The 24,257-nt window shown below is 36.6% G+C and overlaps 1 protein-coding gene across 3 annotated transcripts in view; it reads right to left on the reverse strand.

Annotated features, from left to right (window-relative positions):
* Positions 1–24,257, reverse strand: part of LOC107082476 (SLIT-ROBO Rho GTPase-activating protein 1-like) — a 113,163-nt gene that overhangs the window by 46,165 nt on the left and 42,741 nt on the right. For all 3 annotated transcript variants that reach the window (XM_015371169.1, XM_015371170.1, XM_015371171.1), the window contains exons 3-5: positions 17,203–17,365; positions 6,278–6,340; positions 232–384 (exon numbers count right to left, since the gene is read on the reverse strand). In XM_015371169.1, the coding sequence (XP_015226655.1) occupies positions 232–384; positions 6,278–6,340; positions 17,203–17,365 (379 nt within the window). The remainder of the gene's footprint in view (positions 1–231; positions 385–6,277; positions 6,341–17,202; positions 17,366–24,257) is intronic.

Consider the following 24,257-nt stretch of genomic DNA (forward strand, 5'->3'; position numbering starts at 1 on the left):
AACCTTTCCTCCACTCTTGAATGTTTGCTTAACTAAGTAACTAACTAATTAACTGAGTAAGTCTGCCAATTGTAAACTCAGTGTGTGGTTTTAACCTGACATTCAACCTGACACTTTGTTGAAATGATGCTGTAAAGTTATCAACAGAAAGTGCAAATGGTGAGCAAATTATTTGGTACAATACAAATCAAGAAAACAGAATTAATGGCATATTTTGTGCTTGTATTTTACCTTTTCTTTTATTTTCTCAATCTTCTTCTCCATCCTTATGCTGAAGACAGGATCCCCCCTCCCAATCTGCTTCTCTTCCTGCTTTTCAGCCTCCTTAAGCTTGCTCTCTGCATTGATGCTCTCAGAGTGGTACATGTGGTAGGTCTTCATCACCTGTTCGTGGAAGAAAAAAAAAAAACTGCTAAAACATGCAAAGAATATAACCATTACCCTTACCAATGTTTAGTTAAGAAAGAACAAAAATGGGTTTGAATGCAAAGCTTTGAGTGTCTATCGAGTTTTTGTTTTGCTGAAGGTAAAGAAATGTTCATTGTTGCTGTTCGTTGCTCATTTAACACATAATAAAATTTTATCTCAAACTTGAACCAACATAGACACCAATAAAACCATCCAAATTTAAAGTTCTGCCTTTAATGTAAAAAAGAAATACTGCTGAGTTTTTGCAGTGGGCTTTAAAATGAGACATAAAAGCATTTTTTCAAGCACATGCATTTAGATTTCCTTTAATTTCTACAAATGAAACAGATTTGATGACTTAGAGATTAGTGAGTTTGTGTTGGCCTTTATGTCTGCTGTATCTGTAACGTATGTTTTTTGAATGCATTTCTCACTATAATTCCAACACTGTGAGCTCATTGCCTCCTTGATGTGAGTTCATTGGGGCTTTTGTAAAAAAAAAAAAAGGGCATGAGTCATCACCCTAAGTAGTTTGTCATACTGCATACACAGATCAATAACCAACTGACTCACTTGTAAGTAGAAGGTAAAACCATAAAAAAAAAAAAAAAAAAATCAGTTGCTCAACGTAGCTAAAAAATCATAAAAGACTTTGAAGAAAAAAGGTTGCATAGAAGTTTCTGGGGCAACTCGAACTAAAAAAAACACTGTAAACAACAGCAGGTTCACAAATACCAGACAAGATTGGAGCAATATTTTTGGCAAAACTAAGCCTGACTAATGGCAACCTTTGTTTTAAAGAATCTGCATCTGCCGTAAAATATTTCAGAGTAGATCTGGCTCACCCAACTACACGAAGCCCCTATAATAGGCTAATTCTGGGAAGTAAATGATTTTGATTATATTAAAAAAAGGTTTCATAGATTTTCAGTTTTACAAATTTAAAAATTGGATACTAAAATGCTAAAAAGCCCTTTAGCCTGACACCCTTAAGCCTGGTTTATACACTACACACATTGAACTGTGAGAGGGTTGCCTGCCAATTTTGATGCAGTTGCATTGTCTCCCTCATCCACCCTGCATTTTACAGGAGCCGAATAGGATTAACTTTGAAAATTTACCCAACTCAAAACAAATCATGTTTTTTAATACTTTGCAGACACGTCCTATTCGGGTGTTTTTTTTAATCTTGTGGTTCAGCTCATTGTTGCTGGTTCACTAACTGGTGGAAGAACCCGTCTGTATGAAGGATCAACATCTGGAACTCTTTACTCTCTGGGCAAGCACAGAATACTGACTTGCATTGATTGAGATTAGTGCTTGCAGCCAGAGTTTTCTGAAAAAACAATCTAATTTAGTTTAGATGGAGGTTATCATACCTGGAAATTTTCCATTGTTTTGTTATTCATTTACAATGTCTTCATATTTCAAGGTAAATTCTGCCCTTTAAAATAGTTCAAAAAAGTTCTTATTTGAGGGTGTTTACCTGAAGTCTGTCCAGATTTAGAGAAAAAAATCCATCAATCAAATTTGAGAACACTGCATAGGTTTAAGAAAACAACAATAAAACACATGGAACCAGTTTGTAGAGAGATGCAGGGTTGAATGGATGTGAATTTATATCTTTCAGAATATTTCTTTAAATCCATTGAAATCTGCTTTTCCATCATGATGTTAATTAGTTTCTGCTTGATTATTATGCATCTTGTAGGATCATTCGTCGAAATGCATTACCAGCATTTTTTTTTTATTATTAATTTTGATTTTTAATAATGTTGTAAGTACATTTTGGTGTGGTTTCTTTCTTCAGCTAAATTTTTGTCAGTCCACAAAAAAACACCAAAAACTGGCAAATAAGTTGTCCTAAATGTTTCTCACCTTTATTTTAATATGTTTTAGTATTACTGTATCAGTATATCCCAGTTCATTAGATAAAAATCTTCTCATTGTCCCTTATACCCATTTCAAAACTAGAGGAAAAGGCTCCTTCCAGTTGGACCAAAAACTCTGGAATAATCTCCAGCTCTCGATACCTTCCCTTGATTCTGTGGATGCTTTTCAAGAGCAAACTCAAAACACATCTCTTTTGCACCGGTTTTTAACCACTCCAGAATGTTGGCTTCTTTAATTATGACTCTTAGATTAGGATGTTTTTTAATGTTGTATTTTCTAATCTGCATGTTTGTAAAGCACTTTGTGACCCTAATGTCTGTGAAAGGTGCTATATAAATAAACATTTACTTAATCACTATGTTTAGTATTATGCATTTATTTTAAAATTGGGTTTTGTCTGTTATGCATTTAAACTTTAATATTGTTAATGTTTTACAAAACACTCCACTCAATGGAGAGATTGTGAGATAGATTGGAAACACTTAAGTATATTATATTTGTTGATACTTAATACTTCTTCCTAGTTCCTGTTATATCCATCCATTCATTAATTTTTCTTTCTCCCACGGTCACAAGTACATCCATCCATCCATCCATCCATCCATCCATCCATCCATCCATCCATCCATCCATCCATCCATCCATCCATCCATCCATCCATCCATTAATTCTAATACTAATACCTAGAACCAACAGAGCGAGAATCACAATCTTCACAACAGCAAAGTTCCTGCTCCTTTCTTTTAGGAAATATTTTTTCCAACTCTCTCTAGTCTGGTGTTACTACTAATAATATATATACTTTTATTTTAGGGACAAATACAAAAATACACTGTAGCAGCAGATTCACCTGGACTGAACCTTGTCCATCAAATTATAACTTCACAACCTGTCTCTGAAACGAGCCTGAGGCTTTATCTGTTTCTCTTCCATCTCAGACTATAAACATCTTACACCCAAAAGTAGTTATATTTGGATGTGTGGAACAACACAGATATCCCTGATTTGTCGGGAGTTCCTCTCTAATGGTTGGGCTTTGACCTAACTGGATTCAATTTGGATATGGGTGACTGACCTCAGGCCCAGCACTCTTCACTTACTGGTCTGAAGTTGGCCACGGGTGTGTTTACTCTGCAGCTGTTTTTGGAGGGACATATTTAGAGCAGACCAGACCTGTTATTTCATTCTCAGAGGCCAACACAGGGACTGCCACTGTCTGATGCAATAGCCGCAGCGTGTGTGTATGTGTGTGAGTTCCCACTAGGGACTGAATCAGGTCAAATAAGCTGTGTGGACAGTGGTGAGAGTGACACAGTTAGAGTTCAGAACAAGACTTATGAAGCAACAGAGTTATGGACAGAGTTACAACCACCCTGGTCCTCTAAAGCAAAATTAAAAGCTTTTAATTCAATCACAGGAGGTGTGACACAACAGAAGCTGTGACTTAATTAATGTGCATCAATCGCTACCATGACGATCCACAGGGAAACTATTGATTATGAGTTAGAAACAGAGTGATTAACTTGCAACACAATACTATTCAAATTGACTGTTTTCCTAATACCGATATGCCAATATCAACAATGGCTTAAACCACAGATAATTTTATTAATAATGGTAAATAATGTAGAGGAACTTTCATCTGTTATTAACCAAAAAGTTAGTTTGCACTAAAGATAGATTCAATGTTTACTGAGATTTATCCAAAGTAAGAGATTTACACCACAAAATGCTACTTCTGCATTTTTTTTTATTCCCTTAAAAGGATAGCGGACATTACAAAGATGCAGAACTAGTCTAAAGGAAGGTCTTATCAGCTTTTTCAAATCAGGATTTATAATTTGTTTTATTTCACTCGTTTAACTTATATGTTATTTAACTCATAACTGAGATCTCTAAAGACTTGAAGGAAGATTTTTTTTATCAAAAAAAATATGGAGTTTAATCATTTGTTCAGTTATTTTAAAACAGAAGAAACTGTTGTTTATACTCAACAATATAATACACCAAAGCAATACAGGTTGAACAAGGAAGGTGATTTCAATACATTTTTCCTCAATGCAAATTATTATAAACATACAACATGCATCATCATGTCAATGTAAAGACTCTGGGACAATGGAAAAATAGCATCGTACAAACAGACTGACACGCCTCATAGGGATGTATACATTTTTATTCCAGCATGTAAATTTTTACTGAAATGATTATCTATCTTGGTGCAATTATATGATATGCACTGGTCTTTTTCAGTTGCTCAACTAAATGTTAATATAGTTACATTTAAACCCTAAATAAGCCGGAGACCCCTGGCTGGAAATCGAATCCGGTACCCTATTGCTGCAAGGCAGAAGTGTTTCCACTGCGCCAATAAGCAGCCATTCAGCAGAAGTTCATTTTGAATTCTTCAAAGTATCCATCTGGAAAGGCTGCTGTGGAAAGTATTAGCAAAAGGGACGGACATTCAGCACAATTCTTCAAGCTGATTGGATAGATCACCAAGTGGCACCTGCTTCCATGTCGAACCTTTAGCCAATCACAGCAAATTAGCAACTGTGACGCATCGCATTCTTCATTTGTTTCACAACTAGCTGAGTTAACTGATAAATCAAACTTTTACCAACTCCAGTCGGGAGGAACGCACAAACATCTTTCCTAGCCACAAAAGCAAAAATCAAACTCCTTTTGCTCGTTTTCCCAAAAATAAAAAGAGGATTTTCAAGCTAAAACTTGCACAGCCGTCTATGTTTTGCTTCAGCCCTCTCGATTGATGCAATGACATCTTATACTTCATTGCACTTAATTGGTCCGCAACATTTCTATATAGAGGCTAATGCTAATAATAATTTGCTTGCTTCTGGCATTATGCATTTTCAGGAGTTACCTGATACAGCTTTTGAGTATCAATACTTTTTGGGGTATTGATACCTTTGACGACCCTATTTGAAACTTTGATAAACAAAGCTGTACAAGGATCCCAGCTAATAAGGAGGATGGTAAACAAGCTTAAAAAGGGGTTAGGCAACTTATAGTAACTTATAATATATTGCCTTCAAGATAAGTGTATGGAATGGCTTTTAAAAAATCTACTATGCTCCATTTATAATTAACACTTTAAAGGCTTATTTTTCATCTTCTTAACTTAAAAACTTCTGATGTGAAAGCAACTTAATCATTTTGTTTAATCAGACACTTCTCAATCTTGCGAAAACAGTGTTCTTTTCCAATCAAAGGGACTCTCCAAAACCAACAATGCCCCAGGCCTCCAAACACCCCAGATCCCAATCTGGCTGAACATCCGGGGTAAAAAAAAAAAAAAAAAAAACTGCTGACGGAAGCCCAACCCCACAATTCATAGGTTTTATCTCCAGCAAGCATCAAATATCACCCCTTGGCCTACAGCAGAGATCCCGATGGGTCCAAGCTGCTCTGGTGACACACTGGGGACCTAAGATGTACTAAACTGGGTGGTTTATAAAATTTTCTTCATTACAATGTCTGCTACTACTGAATAAACACAACAAAAAGGAAACCTATAGAGCAAGCTGCTGTTTGGCTCAACACATTCCTCTGTGGGTTTACATGAGTTTTTTTCTCCTATGAGTTGGAGTAAATAGCTGATGAGGGCCATTAAAAACAAAACATGGGGTCTAATGAGTCAAGCGGGCACAGACTGGATAGAGCTGGAGGATTTAATAGCTGTTAAACTGCCTAATGGTTTTGTTGTAAGAATGAAGTACAGATTCTACAGCTATTTGTGTTGGAGATTGTGTATGTTGCTGAAAAAGCAATGATTTTAGATCTGTTACATATCAGTGTTACATTTATAGAACTGAAACACATCATGGATAGACCTTTTTGATTAGAGATATATAGATTATATATAGAGTTTAATGCCTTTATGCAGCCTCAACCACAGTCGAGATGAATGTAATTAGATGCATTAGTGGAAAAAAAGCAAATCATTACTACTTACTGTGTATAGCTCGTTTAGGACTTTCATTAAATCTTCTTGGAGCTGGAAAGCAATTTCCTTACTCTGCAAAAAAGAAAAAACAAAGTGAAAAACAGTTACACAATATATTTTTATATTACACAAAATAAATACAAAGACATTTTTTACAAACAAAACATTTCTGTCTGCAACACTAAACTGTACATTTTTATTACTATATTACTTCTTCTATTTCAGTCAAACTTTAATGTTCATTAAACCATTTTTAATATGAAACAAAGATAATAACACTAAAGAAAAAAGCATTTTTCAAATGAACAACTCTGCACATCCTCTTCATTAGGCTGTGTACTACAGAGCGTCTTCAGTCAGAGGCTTTTCTGAGCTAGCTGTAATACAGACCTCTACAGGAGATATTTCTTTATTCCAGCCAGAGAAAATTCATCTGATTAAACTGTCTCTGTAAAGTTGTGTGAGATGACATGTGTTGTGAATTGGCACTATAAAACTAAACTATATTTAATCTAATTTTACTTCCCTTTGGGATAAAGCACTTTAAAATTATGTTAAATGTGATTTATATTAAAGAGAAATAACAAAACACCATGAAATAACCATGATTATGTACATTTTGAAAATTGTTAATTTCAATTGAACCTCCCTGGCAACACAAAGTTAGATAAAAAGATCTTAAAAAGCAGCAAAATGATACAACACTGGGCCTTTTCTTAGGTAGCTGCTAGACTACATACCATCACCCCTTACAGCAAAGGCAAAAAGTTTTCTTTGTTTCTGGAATGCTTCGCACATTTCCAGATTTGTAAAACTAGCCCTTTTTATTTTTATATTTAGTTTTTACATCATTTTAAGAAATCTTAATCTGCAATTTAGTTAGATGTGAGATGTTTTCTACATCTCATACAGTTTTCACCTCATTTTAATCATTTGTGATTTGTATGTGTAGCTGTGTGGTTTAACTTGTCTTTTATGTTATCCTCACCAGGGGACAAATATTCTATTTTATTCTTAAAAAAATAAAAACAAAGAGAAATGTTCCTGACTTGTCTTACCTCAATTGAAGACACTACTACTACTACTACTACTACTTTAAACTCAGAAGATTGTAGATGGCTTTTCATATAATGTATGAAATCATTCTTCTTTTTTTTTTTTTTTACTTAATTCTTGACATCATTATCAGAACCATTTGGATGGTTTAAAATATTTACGAGTGACAAAAACCACCAGAAGAAATGTTAGAGGGCAATGTGATGGCCAATACTCCAGTAAAGTCGGCAACTCTCTTATACACTATTGATTTAAATACAATACTTATTTAGTTTTCATTGAAATGTTTATTGGTAGGTTTATACATTTTTTTTTTGTATTTCACATTTAGAGTTTTCTTTCTTTCCTTTTTTTTGTTGTTTAGTTTATTAACAAATTTAGGTGTACTGTAAATCCCTTTATTGTCCAACAATGGAGAAATTCACTTTCTGCATTTGGATCCATCTCCTTGGGGAGCTGTGGGCTGCCATTGTGTGGCACCCGGGGAGCAGCTGTGGTGTTTGGTGAAGTTAGTAATTGCATTTTGTTTAATTATCCCTATTGTGTGTTAATGGTCTGATCAGCCAGCATATATGCCCTTGTGTACCATGTCTTTGTGAGGTCATTTATGTCTTTGTTTGTGCAGCTGTTTTTTTTTTTTTTTTCAGCTCTGTTCCTTTGACATGCTTTTATGAGCTGAGTATTTTGTCATTTCCATTTGTGAGTAAAAATGAAAACCCTATTTTCCCCAAGAATTCCTGTGACTCCTGTTTTCAACTACATTCCCCGCAGGCATATACATTTACACAGCCCTGTGTATTGCACAAATGAGCAGATGTTGATTTTAGAGAGTAGGCTGGTTTAGCTGGTTTAAATAAAAACATGATACAACCTAACAGTATTGTTTTTTTTCTTTCTTTGAAATTTTCTCTGTAAATGTAATGTCAGCATCTTGCTCACTTTTCCACCAAGCAGCAGCTTGAGTTTCATTCCCCACATGCTCAACACATTACTTGGCTGCCTCTATGAAGACTTCTACCAAGATGTTAACTCAATCAGCCACGCCACAGGCCTGACTCAGTAACACAATCACATACATTGCCCACATTAATGCATCTAGCAGTTGAAGGAAACAGTTTAAACAGTGCCGGTGCATTGGACTTTGAGGGGGCTTTTCTATTAATCTAATTGTGGTACTTTCATATTTCCTAGACACTGACTCATACCGTGTATCACATGTCTATGAGTCATGACAATGAATTTTTGATTGCTCTACTGCAGTTGATAAACCACAGCCTGGATGTTACCTGGATGATATTACAGCCTTGGCCAACACTTCAGGTCTGCTTCTAACCCTGTTTTCCTCAGACAAATCATATTCTGTGAGCCGCTTTGAGCAAACGGCTCTGTGAAGGTTTTCTAGGGAGTAACATAAATACTACAGGTAAATAATTTGACCTCTGATCATAACATGGGGTAAGCTGGCTAAAAGTAATGGAGATGTGTGAGAAAGTATCTACAACCATTGCACTTTTCTTTGTTTTGCTACATTCATACTAAAAACTGAAAACTGGTATGTTTTTGTTTGAGTTAATCTAGACATAGAAAAAGTAGTGAGTACTTCTGCAGTTAATCACAGTTTACCGCAATTGCAGATTAAATCATTAACATTTACATATTAGGGATAGAACTAACGATTATTTTGCAAATGGATTAATCTGTTGAGTATTATTTCAATTAATCGATTGATAATTTCATAACCAAATGTTCCTTAAAAAGATTGTTTATGAAATTAAACCAGGTGAAACTAAAACTTTTCCACTTGAGGAGTTCTCGGTAAAACATATTGACTGACAAAGATTTTCTATCTTAAACGGCAAAATGTTTGTATTTTTTTTATTTTTTTTTACAATTTTAATCAAACTACTGTTCCAAATGGGTTCCTCTGACAGCTAAAAGCCTGTTTTACAGTCTCTACACTCCAATTAATGATGAATCGATTACTAAATTAGTTGGCAGTTTCAATAATCAATTAACCACGATTAATCTGATTGTTTCAGCCCTAGTTTATATATATATATATATATATATGAATTATTTAATGGTTCTTATTAGTCTATTTACTAATTAAATTACCCCTGAAGGCAAATAGCTGCATTTGAATTTTTTGAGGGGAGTAAATTGTAAATATTATATTCATTTTGTTTTTGCATGTGTTGTTTTATTATTAACGTAAATATATATGCAGTAACGTATATGTTTTTGCAAACTCACTAAATTTACACTCCAGGGGTTGGTCTTGAAAATGCAGAAGAAACATGCTGTCTCTTTTCACTGTATGTCCCTCAGAGGTGTACAAGTATGTGGACAGACAGCAAAGAGGATTAGATTCTCGTGTCTCAACTTAAGATAGTCTTGCTTGGAGACCTGGCTAATCTGTGACACCTACCTAACCAGCAGCTTGTGATCAAAGACACTTGATTTATAGTTGTTGCTTAATCATGGGGGGATGGTTCGTGGTAAACCAAATCTGGTGCAAGATCTCCTTTGTTATGTTTTTTTTTTTTTTCACATTTAGACATGTTAAAAACACTAACTTGAATTTACAAAATTGCATTGTGGTAACAGACCACTTAAAAATTGACATTCTTCTAAAGCAAAATAAAACACATTTATTACAAATAAAATGTTGAAAGTATGGAGTGCATACATATGCTGCATCACTCAAAAATACTTTTAGAACCACCTTTCTCTGGAATCTCAGCTCTAAGACTTTGGGGTTATTTCTCTCAGCATCTTTGGACATCTACAGAAGAAACTGATTTTTTCCCCCATTTAACTTTAATAAATATCTCAAGCTCATCTTATATCTCAAGTAATTTTTTTTATAATTTAGCTTTGCACTTTGACTGAGCTATTGTAACACATAACCCACTAGTTTCACTGTGGGTCTGGTTGTATGTTTCGGCTCTGGTCTCAAACCTTTGGTGTTGTCTGCTGTTTTCTTGAAGAATTGCCCGGTATCTTTTCCATTCATCTCCCCATTACCTCCACCCAGTCTCACTTTCCCTAAAACACATCCCAATAGCGTAAACCTGCCACCGTCATGTGTCACCATGGCAATGGATAATTCAAGGTTTTGCATACATGCAAACAAATGACTGACCAGAGCACCTTGTTGTGGATTCTTGCAGCTTATCCATAAAGACTAGCAACACAATTTCCCTGTCAACCGATTCTTCTACCTTTATTACCAAAGTGACTTTTAGGGGGGAGTAATTCCACTAGAATTTATTGGAGGGTATAAGATTAAAGACTTAGAATACTTATTCACGTCATAAAAACATCTTTGCTTTTATTTCCACTATTATTAACCAATGTGTCGCATAATATTCTAAAGAAATTCATTAGGGTTTAAGTATGCAATAAGAGAACATTTGAAAATGTGCAAGCGGTGTGACTACTTCTGACAGTTATTTGTATTGGTGGTATTTTAATTATCAAAACAGAGCTTTACACTGTAAATTCCACAATTTTAGGTATGCAGTGTCAAAGTACATTGACTATTTTGGAGTTATTACCCTGTTACTTTAACACTGCAACATGCACTGTGTATGAGACAAAATAAATGTGTGGGAAAAGTCTTAAGCAGCTGTAAGTTGAGAAGACAAAATCTTTGACTATCTGTCAGATCAAACGCACATCAGTTCTTTCCCATTTGGAAAGCTGGGATGCGATCCAGAGCTCAATGAAAAGCTTTCTCAGGGATCTCTTTAGCTGTGAGACTGTCTGTACCAGTAAGACATAAAGACAGACGACGCAATAAAGAACCAATATAGTCATAAAAACTTGGATAAAAAAATACCGTAACTGTTCCCAAGTTTGGAAGATGTAAGCATGACCGGGGTTTAAAAAATACGCAAACAGACACAACACATCTGCACAAGACTAAATAATATGTAAGAGCAAAGTTTACTCGTTTTAACAACCTTCTTTCTTGAAGAAGAAATACTGTTGCTAAATCTAACACACAAGCTGTTTACCTCAAATTGCAAGCAGTGACAGTTGCTTACCAAATGCTCTGTTGCGCAACCAATGTTGATTTCATTTTCTCAACTTCTCCCCTTTCATTTGAAAAGAATCTCAGTTGGGGGGTTTCCAATTCAGTTACATTCATTTACAAGGATCCTATGAATGGGTTTCCTCTTTTGAGTTCATTTCATCTGTATCCCAACCACATCAGAAAGATAAAACAAACTCAGAGACGGGAAAACAGGGAAGCCTTTAGGGAGTGGTGGGTTTCATAAAGCCGCTGACATAAATCACAGTTTACAGCCAGCAGTTGCTGAGGGCCTCTGTGTGTGGTGCTGTTCTGCCACTGTACACCAGAGCTTTACTACGTTTAAAATGTATGCATTAGCTTCAATCAAATGTCAGAATGAGAGTTTAGATTAAACTAACAAATGCTGCACAGTATATTGAATCTCTATCATTATTAAAACATGTATGAAGTCTCCATCGCAAAAGATTGGTATTTGTTACAAAACTACCTTTCAGGTGTGATGAATTCATCTTTTGTTTATTATTACTAAATTTGATCAGCTGGATGAACTCTAACTGTCCTCAAAGTCAACATGATAAACGTCAACCTGTTAAAATGTATTAGTTTTAGGCTAAAGTAACCCTATATATTGCTTTAATTTGTGATTTTGGTAAGTTTAAGCTTAGTTACTTGCACTGTTATGATGACACGGCGTGCATTTGCTGTGACACTCCGATGTAATGAAGAGCCACCTACATAAAGCTGACATTACCAAAAAGGTGATAAGTGCTAGAAAGAGGCTATTTTCATTCAAACACATTTTGAACAAATAATTGAGATTATGCTGTTTTTAGTCATAAAATGAAGCACGAGAGATGGGGAGAGACATGCGGCAGGTCAGATTCGAACCCAGGTCGGCCACATTGAGGTTTAAGGCCTCCATTCATGGGTCATGCACGCCAGCCATTGCTGCACCGAAACACGCAAAGAGTAAAGATTATTGCCATCAATAGATATAGGATGTAGACGTGGGTCACCAGTGTCAAGGTTTTTGTAAAAAGTTAACAGTAAAGAATGCAAAGGCCTTTAATTAAACGTTTGTGGTTTAAAGACTTTTAAATGAAATTAAAAGAGAAAGTGTCCAGAAATCTGTCTTCAGCTTTACACTATTGGTCTACTGGCCAAACAGAAACTGACCAATTCCAATAGCTACGGGATCCATCAAACTGTAGAGCCCAGCTCCAGCTGTAGTATTTTGGACAGCCTTCGGCTTTTGGCAGAACGTGGCCTCGCCCGGTTTTTGATCAATTTCTCTCATCTACATCAGACTAGATTGTGAAGCGCTCATAATTAGGATGAAGCCAATGCTGCAGCTGTGGGAGCAGGGACAGACAGCACGTCTGTCTGACGACACATTAGGGCAGGACAGACCTAATCTGGGACATTCCTTGAGCTGACTGGTGTAACCAAGTGTCCCTTGTATACACAGTCAGTGCAGTGGTGTGCGATACTTCTTAAAGTACTAATGTGCCTGGTAGCAATAGTACTTTAAAAAGGATATTTATGTATGTTGAATGTTTTTCAGGGATCAGCCCATAATTCAAGGGATATTTGGTCAGTCTGGTTTTTGGAGAGCAGAGGGGGCCAGAGCTGGAGAGCAGAGAGGCCTCTCTGCTCTCCCTCCTTGAGAGGAGTCACCTGCAGTGGCTGAGGTAACATTTTATCAGCCAGGGCATGATATTTAAGCTTTACCAATGTTTATGATTACAGAAATCTAAAATAAACCTCTTAAATTCAGTGACAGTCTTACTGTGCATTTACCCTAAAAATGATATTGTATTACCGATAAGCTTATATGAGGTAGTTAATTTGTCAGGCTCAGGCACAGTTAAACAACCTACAGCCATGAAGCTTGCCTTGTAGGTGGCCTTTAATTATTATAACATTTTTTTCAATTTGCAGCACACCAAGTATTAACATTTTAATGTATATACAAGTAACATTAACTAATGGATAACCCTTAAAAAAACAATCAAGCCATATTGAGACTCTTTGAGTTAATACTAATGGAAAAAGGTCAGTGATACTGAGAAAGATAATGTTCAGACACAGCCAACCTCATGCAAATCATGAAATTAACAAAAATACAGTACTTAATATGTAGTCTGTAGGCACCTTAACATGTTTAGTTAGGGAGAGGTTCAACAGTTTGCAAAATTAGTGTAACTTCCGGGGGGTTGGGATTTTTTATTTTTTGGGAAGGCTTTAATCCCAAGTGTCAATAACATTTATGTGTGCACTGCATGCTCCACACATGTTTAATTACCTGCTACTTTCACAGTTTCTCTTTATGCAAAAGAGTGGACAACAACTAAGGTACCGTACTAGTAATTTATTTCATAAGTGTAACCACATGTTGTATTCTCAATAACTAAATAGACTAGCTTCACATGAGACATAGACTAGCTTCACTGATCTCCATATAATAGAGAATTTGCGCACTGAGCCGAAAATATGTCAGGAGGAATTGGTAATAATTCTTGATAACTATAGTGAGAAGCTTGAGGTGGGATGACCAAAACATTTTACATAAATCATACAAGCAATTCTACAAAATACTAAAAAAAAAAAAATGTATTTAAACTTCTGGATTTGAAAAAGTTTTTACTTTTTAATGTTTTTTTTGTTTTGGCAAATTGAAATTATTTTAGAAACCCTCACTGACCTAAAACAGAAAACTTTAGTTTATAGAAACTGGGTGGCTTTAACTGTATATCTTGAAACAGAAATGATCTTGTCAGCACCTTGTAGTAGCTTTCTTTACAAGGTGTTGAAGCAGCAATTGAGGGTGTCCTAAAATTAAAGTAGGGAGGATATCTGTCGTCATTAAGAAATAAAAATGCAGCTTTGATTTTGGCACTCTTGATGTTGGCAAAAATGTGATTTTAAATCACCCAGACCAACACAAGGAGAAAACAAAAAACATGGATCTTGAAATTTAGCTCATCCCCAAATAACTACATATGTCTTTCTCTGAAAATTAGGTAAATTTGTGTTTAACAAAATGTATCTCAAGGTCACTAAACATTGTTGCAGTACATCAGAACCCTACAGTTTGATCCTATGCTATTTTTATTGCTTTTTGCCCGCTAAAAAGTTATAAACTGCATCCAGCTTTGGGAATATCACCTTGTAGTTTCTCTGACAGCATGTTCCTTTTATAAATAAAGCAGAACCGAATAAAACAAAGAGCAAGTTCTATAAATAATAGAAAGTGAATATATGTAATAAAAGCTATCCATGCATAAAACCAAAAAGGCAGAAATCTTTCACTACCTGACTTTTCTATTAAAGAGGAATATTTTTTTTTTATCTGAATAGACATTTGGTGATACTAGGAAAAAAAAAAAAAAGCAAGACTGAATAATGAAACGCATGTGCCAAACAGAGCGATGGAGCAAAGGATATTGGTGGAGACCCCAGGACCCCTCTGTCTTTGTTCAGTTACTCTCTGTGGATACACTCCTCAGCATACCCTGAACATACCAGGAAATAAAAAGCGCTGGTCTTTGATGTGCTGGAAGGGTGACAGCCGTACAGCTGTCTCCTTGACTCTGCGAGGGAGCTCACGTAACATAGGGAACTTCTCTGTTGTTTTTGCCTCATTATTGGAGCTCCTCTGAGATCAAAAGCTCAGGGAGGCTTTAATTAGAGGGCGAGCTGTGACCTCCCACCAGGCAGCTGTTTGCCTGCACATTATCACCTGGATCCACAAAGAAACTGCACAACTTTAAAGGGACCAACATTCCATGATGTGGTTTAGTACTTCAGGTCCCACAGCGTCAGAAATGCAAGCACTCACAAGTCAAGTGTGTGCCTTCAAGTCCTCACGTCATTGAAGATTTTAAAGGCCAATTTATACTTCTGATGCATAGCCTCTGCAACCGTCAAATCTGTCTGTGTGTGCAACCACGCCCACCGCGCCAAGGTTCTGCAACCGTCTATGCTCAACTTAAAAAAATCCTGACTACGAATCTGACAGTCGTAAACCCATGCAGACCTCAAGTGGACGTGCGCCGACAAAAAGCAGCTGTGATTGGTCCTTTGTTTGCCTTTCCTGCTGTCTGTGTGGTCGTCCTTCTCGATTCGGTGCCAGGGTGCGCGATTTTAAAATAACGAGGAGTATAACAACAATGGACAACTACGACGAAAGGTTGATCAAGGAGGTTTGGAAGTATAACCACTTGTACGATGCCACAGACATGTTGTTTTGGAAAATAAAAACTGCTGCTGGCGCCGCCGAAGAAGTTCTCGGGGCCATCCACCAAAGTTTTCGCGAGTTCTCGAATAGGCTCCCCCTTGCGCCTTGGCAGGAAACTGCTGTGCTTCCCTAGAAATTCCAGACCGAAGTTGCAAAAGCATACCAGTAAAACTTGTTTGCGACCAGACCCAAGCGACATTTGAAGTGTGCGGTTTCAGAAGTATAATCCGCCCTTAAGATTGCACAGAGTTGGGCCATTATTTAATTCAGCATTCAAATTAGTAAATCATTACGATTAAATAGAATCGCGAATGAAACGTAAACATGCTGAGGGTTTTTGGGTACTATTTGAGCTAAAACTACTATAAAAACCAAAGCTGCAAAGGGAAGGAATTCAAAACACTTTCATTTTGTAAAAGAAGAAGGAGAAATGTAGAGGTTTCTGGTGGGTTCAGCCAAGAAAGACGAGAAGCAAAAAATACTCTTCAAGCTAAACGTACAGAAAGTCTCTTCACTTAGGAAAGGCAGCTTTGTAATTTAGTTCTGTGGTAAGTTCATGCGACTGTTAGACCAAGGAGCTCATAATCTGTTAGGGAGTTGTCATCTTTGTGGTTAAAAAAAGGGACCAGGTTGGTTTTAACCAGAAAGCCATGAAAGAGTGAAGTTCGACCCCATTACTCTAATTCAGAAAACGTTAACCACAGCGGTTCAATGCAGCACATTGCCATCAGAGGCAGTGTTGAATTTAACTTTCTGTGTGTCATATAACTAAATAGAGCATGCTGTCAAATGAAAGGGTTAATTGGTAATTAGAGGCTGTCTCAACAAACTGCTGATCTGCCTGCTGTGAAAAATCTGGATTGTGTTTGAATGACCTAAACTGTTTTGATGATTCAGAAAGAAGAATTCCACTCTGATCTTTCAGGTTTAGGCTACACATAAACCCTTAAAAAATAATTTGCATGTTTTCCAGGAGAAAAGAAGAAAAATCTGTGATGTTTGGAAAGCAAGCTCCAGTCACATGCTGCCTAGAACTGGAAATTCCATTAACTAATCAAACCAAATGTGTGTTGAATACAATACACATGACAAGAGGAGCAAGGTTATTTATGTATGCAGTGCTCCTAAATGAATAAGGATCATGATAGTCTCTGCACATTAGTTTCATTCAAATAATTCATCTTTATTCTAACTGTCAATTAAAGGGTCCTATTTATCTTGCTTTAGGCTAAGAAGACATTTTACTGAGAGCAAATTATTAGATTAATTATGAACAAACTGTAGTGGGCAGGACGAAAAGGCCACCATATTACACAAGGTAGTGATTAAGACTGCACATCACATAATTCTTTTTTCTGTCCCAATCTTTGACCTAAATTAGACGATTTGAGCATATTACATAAATAAATAGCAGGCAGGTCAAGAAAGGGGGTATAAACCAGAGTCAAAGACTTTGACAAAACCAGACGGAAAAACAGGAAACAACTTAACAGGATCAGAGGAGGCACCACATTTTCTTAAGGAACAGTTCCCTGCTTTTGTCAGCAAGACATAAGTAGCCAAATCGGTCATGTGCAACCATTTTTCCACCTTTACCTTTTTCAGTAGCCGTGTGGAGTCCTCGCTGATCTGCATGAACCTCATGATGACGTTGTTGAGGTAGATGTCACTCAGTGTTGCATGGTCTTTACTCTCCCTCCTTACTTGGTTCAGCAGCAGGTACCAACAGTTGACTGGCGACAGCAGATTCTGATCTTTTCTAAAAAACAAACAAAAGAAATAACCAGATGTCAGAGAGAAAAACTAATTAGGTTAGATATTTGCCTCTGCCAAGAAGGTTATGTATTTAAGATCGTTTGAGCATGCTTTTGTTTTTCTGTCTGTCTCTGTACAGGGTAACTTCAAAAGTTATAGACGGATTTTAATGAAATTCCTATCAGAGTTGTCCATCATGCGAGGGAACAAATTTAATTTTGGTAATGATCCACATCATAATCTGGATACATAGATTTTAAAAAAGATTGTCTAAAATTGTGAGATAGGGATATTTGGCAGAACAAGCAGTTCCCCACTAAACCAGAGTGTGGCAGTAGGGACTATTGACAACCCCAGCATCTGACTCAAAAAGTCGATCGATCTATTAACAAATCTGCTTTGGAGTCTTTTCTCAAGTTAACCACTGTAAATTGTCTTCAAATTTGAGCTTTGAATCAAAGTTCAAATTTGAAGAAAATTTACAATGTTTAACTTGAGAAAAGACTCCAAAGCAGATTTGTTAATAGATCGTTCAAAATTTAGACTGAGATCAAAATAAAAACACAAAAACAAAGAGCAAATCTGTATATTGTGTAGATTTATTATTATTATTTTTTTTTATTCAAAACATGCACAAAAATTTTTTTGGATAAAATTCTTGTTTTATAAGTTAATTTGCTTAAAACTGTGTTTGTCTGGGCTTTGAATGCAAGTCTAGTTATTTTCGGGGGGGAAGAGGGTGTAGGGTTGAACTCACCCAGGGCCACTTCTAATTTCTGTCGACACTTCATGAATGACTTAAAACTTTAACTGGAAACAGGTCAGCCCAAAGCAACTGAATTGTATTCTGATTTGTTGAAATAATTTTATCAAATTGATGAAGCCAAATGAAGAAAAAGCATAAATAATAATCCTATTATCAGTGACTATGAGAAACTAATACAGAATCTTAACTTAGTTTTGTTGTTAAACATACTAAATCCAGACTGGAAGTATATGTCCACACCAATTGTCTACAAAAAAAAAGTATTAGCTATTTAAAAGAGCCAATGAAACCACGGATGAGTTAGATTATGAAAAAGAAAAAGATGCAGAAAGAGAGAAGCTGTGTTAAAGGGGTAAAGAATGAAAACAGAACAAAACAAAATATAGCAGCCAGAGAGCCATTTCCTGCGTCGTGTGCTGGCTGCTTCCAGGCTAACAGTAGGACATTGTCCAGACCACCGCAAATGGGGCCCTGTATAAGCACCAGCCTGCAGACAGACTTCCTTTGGGTTAATCTGTAGCATTCCTGCAGCATGCAAAACTCCAGCAAAATGTGAGTAATTTTGCCTGTTCATGAACATGTGTGATTTAGGCGAGGTTTCAAGGGCCGTGTCTTAGGTCAAGTCATGAAGGAACCATATGGAGACTCGCCTCTGCTCCCCCGTCACCGAGTCAGTTTACACTGACAGGCAGTGCTTGTCAGCACAACAGGTGACAATTTGCACTTTGCAACCAACCCAGCCCTGAACTACTATTTAATGATGGCAACACATCTGCTGGAACAGCGAAAACAAATCAAATGAATCCCCGATACTAACATTCCAACCCACTGAAGTGTTTCCTAATGCCAAGCAAAAACAGGAAGGGAACAAATTTGATAAAGGCAGATCTTTATTATTCAGACACAAAAATAAAGTAGTTGGGGGAAAAAAATTGAAAAACTGACATTCATTAATGTTAAATGGAAACAGCTTAAGAATAGCAAATATCCTCTTTCTTCCTGCTCTACACAAATAAGAAAACTACCGTATGTAATCTGTATGCTGCTCTCTTTACTCTGACACTCCTCAATAAAATTAAATACAACCGTCTTGAGAAGTCACCTTATTAGTAAATCAGCTTCCTTTGTGCAATTTAAGCTAAGTATTTTCAGACAGAAATAGCATAATGTAAACAAATGGACACACCAAACAGGTCAGCAATAAACTTGTGGTTTAAAAGTTTAAAAACGGGTTTTACACTAATAATCCAAGTTTAGAACATCTTTAAAGAACTGTTAAAGTTAAATCCACACTAAAGTCACAACTGCCGTCCCACAGAAAGATGCTCTGCTCTCGTCATCATGGCCCTTATGTGAGAGGAAAATTGCTATTTTTGACTTAAGTAATACAGCTGTGTTTGCTGTTTGCAAAAGCCAAGAACAGGATTCAGCAAAGATGTGGTCCGATAGTGAGCAAAAGAGAACTACTTACGAAACACTTGCCCCATTTGATCTGTTAACCGTGCCAAACTTGGTTCCATTTACACATCACCCTTGCACGGTTCCTCGCCTCCTATTAGCGGTCATGATACTACGGCTCTCAAGGCAGGAATTACGCAAACAAAAATGGTGGCGCCCATAACATTACGGGAGCTTATGTCCCTGGATAGCGTCCTCCGCCGAAATTTCAATGAGAGCCTCGGTCTCGGCATCATCCCAGGTCGCACCACTCTCTTTTTATGCCATATATTTTTAATAGGCTGAGAAGAAGTTTGTGTTGTGAACAGGTGAAGAGATCTGTGAATTACAAAGCTGGACACGCTGGAAAACACGTGAAATGACTCAGCTGACAGTAAATAGAAGATGACGTGGTCTGCCCATGCGCTCTTTGTTATCAGAGAACCGAGCCCTACTGTTGAACTTGTACTAGATTAGTGTGGTTTGGTTTTGTCTGGCACGGTCTAGTTCAGTTGCATTTAATTTACACCCATCAGTTATCTCAAACCATGCTCGGATCGTTCTCGGCATTGTTTGAAAACAGTAGAGTAAATGGGGCTATAATGTTTGCTGCAAACTACTTGTGAATACACCATCACCTGAAATACAAAATCAATCCTATAAAACACTGTTTTGGATACTGAAGTTAATAAACTAATAAACTACTGAAAGAAAATCTTTAAAAGTTGTCTTGAATTGAAGCTTAAAGGCTAGAGAGACGTTGATGCAAAACAAAAACTACACTGAAATCACTGCAGTAACATCTAGACCTGAATCTAATAAATCACTGCAACAGTTGCTGTTTATCAAAGAAAGGGGAAAAAAAGGGGGAAATTACCATCTACACGGTAAAAGCGGCTAGAATCATACCCAACAAGACTTCCAGCAGGAATCGCTGCAATATTTGCTTTTATTTGTAAAATATATATATATATATATATAAATTAAATAAAAAATAGTTAACTAGCACAACTACTATTTTGAGGCAGAGCTAAAAGTTAAGTCATAACAATTTAAGAGGCTCCAATTGAGCAAATGAAACTAATCCTCTCCCTGAATCATCAGGTTAAAATGTTTAAAATCAGAGATGCCCAATAAATTCCATTTGGATGGCATTTCTTTCTTCTTTAAAAAAAGATAAAGGTTCAATGTTTACACATTTCCTTTACTATGCATTTACACAATAAAACAGACTTTCAGGAATAGCAGCTCTATTCTACATCAGAAATTCCAGAAAAAGCCTTAAGTACTATTGGGAATTAGTTTTCAAACAGTTTGACCAGAGTTTGATTTTTAGAGTTATAGGGTTACACTAATTAAACCTTTGAAGATGGATAAGAGATCCATGTTAAAAACAGCTCCATGAGCAGCTCCATGAGTACTTAGAGAAGAGGAACAAAAAAAAAAAATCTGACAAAAAGAGGTCAGATTAAGAATTGAGGTGATTCACTCATAAACCTCTACGATGAAGCCCCCCCTGAGAGTTGTTAACTATCCCCATATAATAGCAGGAAAATCTCTCACTGTCATCATTTCCCTCTAAGCCAGGGCAGGAACTGGGTCAGACAGATTCCCAGATGATAGCCGAGCTCCTCGGAGATCCAGAGACAGGTATGGAATGGGAAAACTATTGTCCACAAGGGGAAGATGAAACAGAGGTCTCATTAGGAACTTCTTCCTTGTCAAACTTTGGACAGGCCTATGATTCTTTCATTTATAATGTGTAGATATGTGTGTAACTGGGTCAATGTCAATATATTTGCACTCTCATACTGTCGATGGTGCTGGTAAGGAGAAATAACTCCCAGTTTAGCATCCAGCTCCCTGAAACGGGAGCTTTTTACCAACAAAGGGAGAAAAATAGAAAGTACTGAAGTGCCTTAGTGCTAATAATCTTTCAATGATCTAATTGGCCTTTGGAGCAAAACACTGCTACCTTCAGGGGAGTTTGCTCATTGAAACATGCTTTATGTTTAACTTCAAAATGTAGAGATTTTTTTTTTTTTTTTTTTAAATCAACTATCATCTACTATTTCCTCAAGTCTTTTATGGGTATATTAAAGAGTAAAACCTCACTGCACGCACACATGGAGACTTCATTTTCCATGAGGGGGGAAATTATTGCCACCAGATGTGCAAAAGGATTTTTGAAGGTCAAGACCTGGTTTTAAAGTGATTAAGACCTGGTCTGTGCATTAGCACTAAATTTTCATTATGGCAGAACATTGATGAAGATTAAGCACAAGCGAATAAAGCATGCCTACAGGCTACAGGAGATGGACATGGTTTTTTGTGTTTATTTCACCAATAGCAACAAAAACACAAATTCAAGACTTTCCAACGTATTCTTACTGGGTGCTAGAATGTCTGATGATAACCTGCTGTTTTATGTCCCTACTGGGAAAGACTAGCTGTATCATGTTTTTTCTTAAACATCTTCAGTATAATAAAGAGTGCTGGTGCTGATTTAAACAAATGTTCAAATAAACTGTGTAAGCTTTCATTAACTGAAACCAATTTAAAATGTGTTGTTTCCTAACATGACCTAATCACTGGAAGCCTTGTTTGAATTCTTTTATTTTGTCTGTAACACAGCCTTAACTGTACACAAACATATTAAATCCTTTGTGATTATCAAGCAAAAAAAAAAAAAACACCTCTTAGCGGTTAATAACAAGCAATGTAAAAGGTCAGATTAACCTAGAAGCAATAGTGGTGGGAAGCAAACCAATATTGCACATTGTCCTGAAGACACTATCTCCAAAGGGCACACGGTGGTGACAGCATCATGCTGTGGGGATGCCTTTCAAAAGCAAACTACTAGGAGTTCATGATACGTTGGATGGACACAATGTAGAGCAGCACTGAAAGCAAACCCTGTTAGATGCTGTCTGGAGGCATGAAACTAGGGAAAAGATTTACCTTCCAATATGACAAGAAACATATTATAACACTAGAAATTCAATAGAATGGTTTAGATCAAACCCAGGCTGCATGTTATAGGCATAAAGTGTAATGTTTACACCTTTGTTTATTACTGCAATGATAATATAAATTGAAATCAACAGGAATTTATATTAACAGTAATTTCTATTTTACCCTCTTTTTCTTCTTTCCCACAACTCGTTGTGAATGTCAGCCTTTTAGCCGTAAAGAAAATATGAACTAAAGGGCAATTAAAGTCCATCGAATAGACTTTCTATATTATTGACAGGTAGATGCAAATATTGTATATAGGCAATCTTTTGGCGACAGTGTTGTTTTTGACAGCCATCTTAGATTTAGTCTTGGTTTTTGTCTTCAGGACAAAAACTATAATTAGTTTTAGTCACATTTTAGTCGGTTTTAGTCGACTAAAACTAAAAAAGAGAAAGGTTAACTTCATAAAACAGTAAACCTTTACCATTTCGAATAACAATCAGATTATTTACCAGACTGACAGTTCTTGCCTATATAAAGCAAAAATGCCAGTATTAAAATCTTACCTCACGTAACGGCTGCAAACGGCATACCCTTAATTTTTTGGGTTGAAGGAGACTCCATATTTTTTTTCCACAAAAATGCATTTTCTGCACAAGTACAACTAGAACAGCAGAGCTTGTCATAGTTGAGTGCGCAGCATCAGACCATTCCAGCCTACTTTGACCCCATCCGCTGCTGCCATGGTCTATCTGCCGTCATTTAGAATGTGCATCGCTGCTCGCGCGGTGGACAGCATGACCAAACAAGACGCAGCAGAACAGCTGATACTGCTTAGCTTGACTAACAGTTTACAGCACAATGGTGCAATTTAAATGTCTGACAGACCAACCACTAACGTTTTTATTTAGTCTTGTCTCATCAACAAAAACTCACAACCATGAGTCGTCATGTTTTCGTCATGAAAGATCCATGTTAAGGTTGTCAGTACTCATTGTCGTCATGAAAAAATGGAGTGTCAACGAAATAACGAAACAAAGAAAACAACACTTACGATTGCAATGTTGTACACATTGCTATGAAAAAATAAATGTTTTTTCACTCATTTAATATTACCAGACTCTCTCCAATCAATCTGAATGAGCTGCAGCTGTTTTGCAAAGATTGAGACACAAAGAATGTAGTCTCTAGATGTGCAAAGCCTGGCTGAGAAATACCTCAACTGAGCTTGATAATCTTTTTCCAAATACATGAACATTTTTTTTTATCTAAAGTTTTTTCACAACTTACCCGTTTAACCCTCTTTTTTTAAGATTTTAGTGGTGCAGGAGAGGACATCCTAGAACCACAATGAATTCCTCTGCAGCAATAAGTCATTGCAGTAACTGTCAAATGTCAGCAAGCCTGTGATTTCTGACAGTCACACAACCTTAATTTCACCCCAGAGGAGGATGAGGGACTGAACTCCAACTGTGTGAAAATATTTTTCTGAGCTCAAAGCCATGTGAGAAAGATGTTTGAGCTCTTTGTAATAACATACGCATTTTTATTCTATATTCCAATAGTACAAAACAGTTTTTGTCATTGTAGACACAAATAAACCCAAGCAACGATTCTTGCAGGCCATTAGGAAGAAACAACGAGTGGATGTTTATGAAGCATCACCAGTAACATGGTTTGTTAAGAGAAATTGTAGCAGGAGAGGTGCAGCATCAACCTCCACCTGTGGTTCTCT

The sequence above is a fragment of the Cyprinodon variegatus genome, unplaced genomic scaffold (assembly GCF_000732505.1).
Source record: "Cyprinodon variegatus isolate N-32 unplaced genomic scaffold, C_variegatus-1.0 Scaffold54, whole genome shotgun sequence".
In the NCBI taxonomy this organism is placed as follows: Eukaryota; Metazoa; Chordata; class Actinopteri; order Cyprinodontiformes; family Cyprinodontidae; genus Cyprinodon; species Cyprinodon variegatus.